Below are 8,014 nucleotides of genomic sequence, written 5' to 3' on the forward strand. Positions count from 1 at the left end.
GACTTTATATTTAATATATTGTCACTATCAATTCATGACAATACAGTAGGATCGACTATGAGATACAAAACACATGCCCTACCATATGTTTGCATTTGATTAAAGGGAACGGTAGCATTGTTATTACACAGACATTACCCCACTAACAGAGTAGAACGTTTGGTCTTGAATGCATTTTGATTAGTATGCATTATAAACGAGGCAGGGTGACGGAAATGATATTATATTTACCCATTTCGTTTGGTGTACAGGTGTACTCAACGGTGATCTGTAGTCTATTTGAGAGGAAAACAAACTGTACTTCCGCGTTGCGCGCGACGACTCCTCCCGGCGACGTGACGTCAAACATCACGTGACCACCACGACCCAATCGGGCCACGCAGCGCCACCGTAGCGGCAAAGTTTGGGGGCAGAGATGTTAAATGTATCTCCAGCCCATTTATATAATGAATCCGTTGTAGTAACGATGCATAGCAACCACATATATGACGCCAACACAACCCCTGAAGTAAGCAAACGAACACGAGGGTTTTGCACCCAATTTTTAGAATATGGACGTTTCATTTGCCATGGGTATTCTGGGCTAACTAGCAACTAAACCAACATGAATAACAAGCTAAGTGTAACAACAGTCACTGTTTTAGTTTGCTAAAGGTTTTGGTTTACTTTGTGTATGCAACGTTAGTTACCATGTAGTGTATGTGTTCAATAATTACACGCACATTTTGTTCGCCAAGTTGAGTATCGGTGAAATGAGCAAAATCACGGAGCTGGGACTGAGGGGTGAGGCAATGAATTTAACGTTAGACTCAACCTCCAGAGATTGGACGCATGTTCCCCCTAAGAGCCCTGAAGCGATGCCAAAAAACATGCAGGACCTTATCCGCGAATTCCAAACCCTTTATGAGGAAAAGATAAAGCGCTTGGACCTTGAGACATCTGCAACCCCTGAAGAAAAGCTACAGGTGAGCCTGGTAAACGTCATTTCCTGAAAGGTGTGTCGCTGTAAATCTGTGCGTAAGACACTTATGGTACAACGGTAGCGTGGCCGAGCGGTCTAAGGCGCTGGATTTAGGCTCCAGTCTCTCTGGAGGCGTGGGTTCGAATCCCACCGCTGCCATATTGATACTTTAACTCATCGATCCATTTACTATTTGGGATACAAAAGTTATGTTCAATTGCAGAACTTCTATATACCCAAACGAGTTATCTCTGCTCTATATGTCTGGGATCTTTTGTAAAATACAGCAAATATACATACCAATCAATTCAATTATGTGTTTTAGCAATGGGTTCATTCCTCATATTGGCCTCGCTGTCAACTGCTAATGAGCCTGTTAACCATCAAGCACACTCAAATAGACACAAATAGCTTCTTATTACACAATTCTAGGGATTTCTGTTCAACATCTCTAACTTTGATCTTGGGCACACACAAACCTAGATGTTTTAGTTATTGACAGTGAAGCAGAAGCTGTCCTTTTACCCCATAATAACACAGCCTCCCTAGTCGGTAATGATCTATTTGGAAATTCAGAACTAGGGGCTCTGGATGAAACCTTAGCTCCCCCCCCATCCATCCAATATAAGTCATAGAGCATCCTGTGGCCCCACGGATGGTAGGGAACAATCAGAGGGTGACCTCCGTGCTGCAAGACAAATGAGAGGGGGAAACAGGAGCGGTGCTTTCATAAAGCCACAGCACTTGTAACAGGTGGCAAATTGCATTAGGCCTCGATCCGAGCAGCAGAAATCATAGGCTCGGATCCACAGTCGTATTTTAGGAAAAGAGGAGCTCCTTGTCATTGAGATTGCCATGTGTCATCGTTTAGCCACAGAAAGTAGCCTGCATGAGCCGTACTGTGCATCAAAGCGGGTGTAACGAGGTTTGGGAGATGGGTCGGGGCCTGCTGTCCCCACTGGTGGGCCCGCGTAACAAGGTTACGCGTTTGGAACCCAAGAGCCTTCCCGAGTCTTAAAGCTTTGGCGTGACTAGTAAATCTTGGAAGATCTTGTTGTGGAAACACATAACTTAGTCTTGTGTACACAACCCCTTGTTGCAGGAGGTCATGGGCTTTGTATGTTAAATGGGCGCCGGGTATTTTCGGCACGGGGCTATCGCTCATCTTGAAGGGACATGTAAACAATTGTGTGTCGTATGCTCTGGGGGGGGTCCAGTGAGGGGGATTGTTGTACCATGAGGTTCTGCCATAAAGATGTGTATGATATCGGAAATATAATGATCTGTAATGCAGATTTATTTAAGGTCTTTAATATGTGCCAAATGTTGCTGTTTAAAAAAATATGTTTTAGCCGGCCATTTTTTGTTATCGTGACTAGTAAGGTCATGGGATATGTTTTTCCTCACACAGGCCGCAGCAGTAGCATAACAAAAACATCAGAGAAAGTGCAGTCTACCTTAACCCTTCCCTAAACACTGGTCTAAACCTGGCCTCCTCACGGGCATTCCTTTACCATAACAAAGATACAAAAACATAATCATTCATAGTTTTAGGCTGTATTCAAATAGGATAAATGGAAATCTTCTTACAAAGACATAGCTGAGCCTAGGTGAGCTGTAGTGTGCAGCCCTAGGGCATCTAGCTCCGAGGCCATGTAGCCTAATCCCGAACTCTCTTGTCCAAGAAAGCATTGATCTCTATGAAGCGGACCTGGATATATAATGGTTAGATGCAAACAAATAAGATGCAAGTCTCAAGTTTCCCCTCGGTGGCTTTCTTTCTACACTGACCAAGCTATTGATGGCTTTACCTTCTGAACCTTCTGCTCTTGCTCCTGTTGTGTAAACTGTTCTGCACTTGATCTGTCGTTCAAGTGCTCGACTGAATAAAATACACTAATATCTACTCAACACAACTATAGCAAAGTTATTGTGATTGTGATTTGCTGTTTTTTTTTTTTTTTTTACAGATGAAGGTGTATGCCCTGCAGTCTTACGTCAGTGATCTGACAGACCAGAACCAGGTTCTGGTGGAGGCCGTTGAAGACCTTGAGAAGGAAGCTCACCACAAGGTCTCCAGTGTGGGCATGAAGCTCCACCCCTCTGACTCTGTCGTTCATGTAAGCTTTCATTCCTTCTTGGCTAAAATATGATGGTGTGGGCTTTAGTTGATGGTGTAAGAGGGACAGGAGAGAGCCAAACTGCTATGACCTTGGTCAAAATCTTGGTGCTGAACTGTTTTTGATTGCACCACACATATTTTCTCCCCTGTTTTTTTCACATCACTGCATGCCTTTCTTGTTTTTGTTTTTTTGTCAATAGTGTACGTTAAGGGCTTTGGTTTAGCGCCGTCTTATCACAATTCCAAGTAGCTTAACCACTTGCTTTCTAGAAGATTGAAGAATCTTTCCAAAAAAGTAACTGACGGCTTTAAAAATGTGGCCTTCCGATACGCACAGCCCTTTTGTGTTAGAAACTATTTTTTGATTTTTGATTAAAACCTTTATTTTACCATACCAAGTCCATTGCGATTACAAGATCGCTTTTTTGAGGGAGCCTTGGCCAAGGTAGCAGCAATACAGTTTCACAACCACATACAACAAACATTAAAAGTACATAAACAAAGACATATATTGGTGGTAGCAGAATCTTATGTTGAACAGACCACTGGAGACCGCTCTAGCTACTGAAGCAATTACAAATTCCAATTTGATTTGCGATCAAAACCTTGGCAACATTTTTTTTTGAATGCCTTATAAGACAGTTAAAGCAAAAAAGAATGAAGTAATTTGGCCGAGCTGAGCTTTCAGCCCGTATGTGCGTTCAGCTTCTATTTCGTAAGAAAGACGCACAAATGTTTGCTGTGAATGTAACTCTCTTTTGTATGTTCTTTTGTATAGACCCTCTTTAATGAAATGTAATTGAATCCAAAGAACAGGGAAAGAGAAGGAAAGGGAGCTGGGGAAATAGACACAGAGCGTAAGAGAATGAATTGTAATTTGTTGCTTTCCTTATCCATTCTCCCATGTCATTGTCTTCCGGCTTTCTTCAGTGGTGTCCTCACTACCGAAGGCCGATTTGGCTCTGCAGAATCCAATCAGTGAGAATCACATGAATATTGTTAACAGATTAGTCATAGGGATGAGGAAAATAGGCATTATTTTTCTGCCTGCCTTTCACCTGAAGGAGAATAATGTTAATACACAAACACAGGGGGGGTTGAACATAGGACCTTGGAACGGTTTGATTAAGCACAACGCTGAGCATTTATTTTCCTCTCCCTCCTTGAGGCTATATATTAAAGGCCCAGTCGGGGTTCTTCTGTAGGATGTAGCGTGCGAAGCACAAGAAGACATCGCGCAGGTAAAGGTCTTTGGTGGGGATCTTTTGCGGCCAATACTGTTTTTCTATGACAAACCATAAATTAACATTTGCTCTTAATGGCGGTGGAGGTGGACAGCTTTGTGCATTAAGCCTGTGTTGTTGTTTTTTTTTTTTCTGTCTCCTCTTTTTTCTAGATTGCTTAAACTCAAGGTGCTACTGTAAATAGGTGGCCACTTAATGGGTGACCTTAAGCATTGTTCCGATTCAGCCCTGGCTGTGCTGAGGGTCCGCCAAGAGTGTGTAGTTGTTCTTTTAGTCACACACACACACACACACACACACACACACACTGTACATAGAAAAGTAATCACAGTCTATTGTACTTTGCAGCACTTATCTGCTATTATAAAGAAGGTCAGAGGGTTAGGTTTATGTGTTTCTTATTCACACAGGTCGCTGTAAGCAGAGACTTTGTATCGCTCAACGATTATAGCGTTTCAATTTAAACTTTCATCAATCAGAGACGTTAATGCTCCTTGGTCGCATTGCTTCAGCAGGGGTTTACATTTGTATTTTCTATTTTCAAAACCATTCCTCGTTTTCTGTCTTTCCCTCAAAAATATATTTCCAGCCTAATATACTGTTTTCTGCAGCCCAAAGCAGTTTAACAATGCTGTAGCTGATGATTATTTTAATATTTCATACACGACGAAAGGTTTAATTATTTACATTGCTGATTTTTTTATTGACTTCACAACACATACTCTTCAATGTTTTGGCACTGAAACGTCACAGCAACAACACTTGAGTATAGTGCTTTCAATCACCTTTATTATATTATCTGCATACAATGCAAATAACTGTACATCAATATAAAAAATATATTTCAGTGTTTTTTCACACCTTGGTCTTTCATATTAATAGAAAACCTGAAAGTAGCAAGATGGACATACGTGCACATATGTGTTTTGCATACATCTCTCAAAGACTTCAGTTCCTTAGCTTTTATGCGGTTCAATTGACGTTTTCTTCATAGAAATTAAAATAATAGGTTTCCCTGCACCTCCATATGGCTGCCTTCAAAACGGCATCACAAGGAGTTGCTACAATCAACCTGACCGGCCTTGACGTTCAAAACGCTCATGCCCTCGGTTGGTTAGACCCCCTGCATGTTACCATGTATCCCAGTTCAATAGTCTGCCTTCCCCTTCAGCTTGGAAAGCTTTCTTAGCATGATGGTAGCATGGAGATGGAGTGGCAGGACACATAACGGTTTATCGCCGTGTACATTGACCCCCTTGCGGAGCCTCTGAATCTCCATCTTTGCTCGTCTTAAGCTGTGCTCTTAGCGTCTTGTTTATGTTTGCCAGCACATTCTCAGCCCTGGGATCGGTAAACAAATACAACAACAAATGGACTCCTTCACTCAACAGTCTGTTAGTATAGTCAAGGGACAAGCGTGTGCTTCTGCCCTGATGTCCGTAATGCGAAATCCAATCAAATGAAGAGCATTTAGAGCTACTTATGGACTGTTCCACCATGTAAACGATGCAATGAGTTCCGTAATAGGGGCTCAGCTAACGTCTGATTGAATCCTAGTGGATGGTATTACTGGCGAACAGTAGGGGTTGCGCCGTAATGGACACTAAACAGAGGTTTGTTTTGTTTAGTTTTTTTACAGTTAAAATGTCATACAATTTCAGGCTTATATTCTCCCTTACATTATGCTGATTACACCGCCACATGTCCATTACAGCTCAGGCTTGACTCATGTGTGTATTTTCTGCCTACCAAAAATTATTTTCTATTGTCACAATCTGCTCTGAGAACCACTTGGGTGGGTTTATACCATGGAAGGAAAAGGCAATAAGTCGCCAGAAAGTTTGAAACAATCATAGCAGGGTGGGATTTTGAAAAGTTTCCTTTATTGACATCATACCTTACATGGTCCTTATTGCACTGACGTGCCAAAACCTCTGCTGTTGCTTATTATGACCATGAATGATGGATTTGCCTTGTATCCAAGTCTGGCAGTTTGGACAGCAGCAATCCCCCCTTGCATTGGTTGTAGCTGTATTAAAAAGGGGGGCATAGGATATGGAACTTGTGTGACCTCTTGGTGTTGAATGCCGTTTGAGTTTGCCTTTTGCCACAAATGGGTTCCCAATGTGGATTAGGATTGGACCGATTGAACTTCGGTGGGTTGAGTTTGGATTGGGATAAGGTGGCAACGGATCTCAACATTATGGTTTTAATTTTCTTATGTTGCTTGTGGGTCAAAGATGCAAATGTGGTTTTGGGAAATTAAATTGAGACTTTAAGGTTGTGCCTCATTGTAGATTTCTAGCACTAAGTTAATGGACTATTGCTCACTCTCAACCATTTAGCAATTGGGGTAACAGTTTCACACGGTTCGAGGAACACCATGTGAAATCGCAATTGAAAATAGAATGGAACAGAAATGAATGCAATACCGTCCTGCTGGAGGATGCTTTTCACACTGCGGTGGATCTCTGACACATGGGGCGTAATGATCATATTCCTTCTACCATGTCACCCTATTATGCCAATTGCCTCGTCGAAAGGAGGCAGTATACCAGCAACAAAAAAAATATTTTCTGCAGTGGATATAATGGCGTCTTTAGACTTTTACCTTCAGGGCAGTTTGCATAAACAACTCCTTGCATAAGAACCTTGTTAATTGTCGCTGTATGCATTTTAGAAGAAAAAACGGAAATAGGGAAGGCGATCCTTTGTGTGTGTGGGTATAGAGACACCTTGTTGATTGTTGTCGCTTCTGTAAGTGAGTTAGTTTCTTTGATTTTTTTTCTTCTGCCTTTACGTGGTCACTCGGTGATGGTAATGGCAATATGTCTCTCAATGTATTTCCACAGGAGTGGATGCAACAGAAGAGGTCCTTGGAGCACAGTGCATGCAGCCTACAGCCCACTGGGAACACAGAGGGCAGGTCAGCCGCGAGCACCATCACGCCACTCCTCCAGCCGGCAGGACGTGCGTCGTGCAACCCGGATGTGAGTCACGGCCTGTCCTTTCTGCCCGCACGTACTTTAATTTGCTCGCTTCTTCACTTGCACGTGCTTGTCCTTGTGCGTGTGCTTGCGCGTGTGCTTGTACTTGTGCTTGTGCGTGTGTGCGTGCGACTTTCTGTTTTTGCAATGGATCAGAGGACACGTTAGTTACCCACCGAGTGTTCAGTCTTTGTACGTCTGCAAATTTGAATCGGCATGCAATTTCGGTTTGGCCACAACATGTGTTTTTCATTATTTCCGTCCGTTTATACATGTGTGCGTGCATGTGTGTGCGTGCGTGTGTGTGTGCGTGTGTGTGTGTGTGTGTCTGTGTGTGTGTGTGTTTTGCATGTATTCATTCACAGGCCTTGGCCCCAGGCCGGCAGGGTGCTTGCGGGCACGGCAAAGGCCTAAGGGTGGGGATCAGTGTAGATTATATTAGATCAGTAGGGATCATTAAAGATCATTGCTCTCCCTTTGATCCAATCACCTTGCACACTCATCCTTCCCATACTCGCATGCGTCTCAAGTCATCGCCATGCCGACTGAGGGCAAAACACCCTGCGACCCGTTAGGAATATCTTTTGCGTGCCCCATTTGTTATTTATTATGGGAGACCCATATCTTTGCGCAGTTTAGTTTGGAGCAAGAAATCTCATTTCCTGTGATTCATTGTCAACAGAAATGAGAAACGATAGAA

General features: G+C 42.8%; 1 protein-coding gene and 1 non-coding gene across 2 annotated transcripts; both read left to right on the forward strand.

Annotated features, from left to right (window-relative positions):
- Positions 1–424: 424 nt before the first annotated feature.
- On the forward strand, positions 425–7,317 carry LOC311377451 (uncharacterized protein; the record flags this gene model as incomplete). Its single annotated transcript, XM_084491340.1, has 4 exons — positions 425–508; positions 821–965; positions 2,932–3,081; positions 7,180–7,317. Coding segments are annotated over exons 1-4 (456 nt in total), but the record flags the coding sequence as incomplete, so codon positions are not given.
- On the forward strand, positions 1,039–1,120 carry AC3HAE_047308 (transfer RNA leucine (anticodon UAG)). The gene has a single exon. It is a non-coding gene; the product is annotated as a tRNA-Leu (tRNA).
- Positions 7,318–8,014: the final 697 nt, after the last annotated feature.

This window comes from Micromesistius poutassou (assembly GCF_964030765.1).
Source record: "Micromesistius poutassou genome assembly, contig: SCAFFOLD_4724, whole genome shotgun sequence".
In the NCBI taxonomy this organism is placed as follows: Eukaryota; Metazoa; Chordata; class Actinopteri; order Gadiformes; family Gadidae; genus Micromesistius; species Micromesistius poutassou.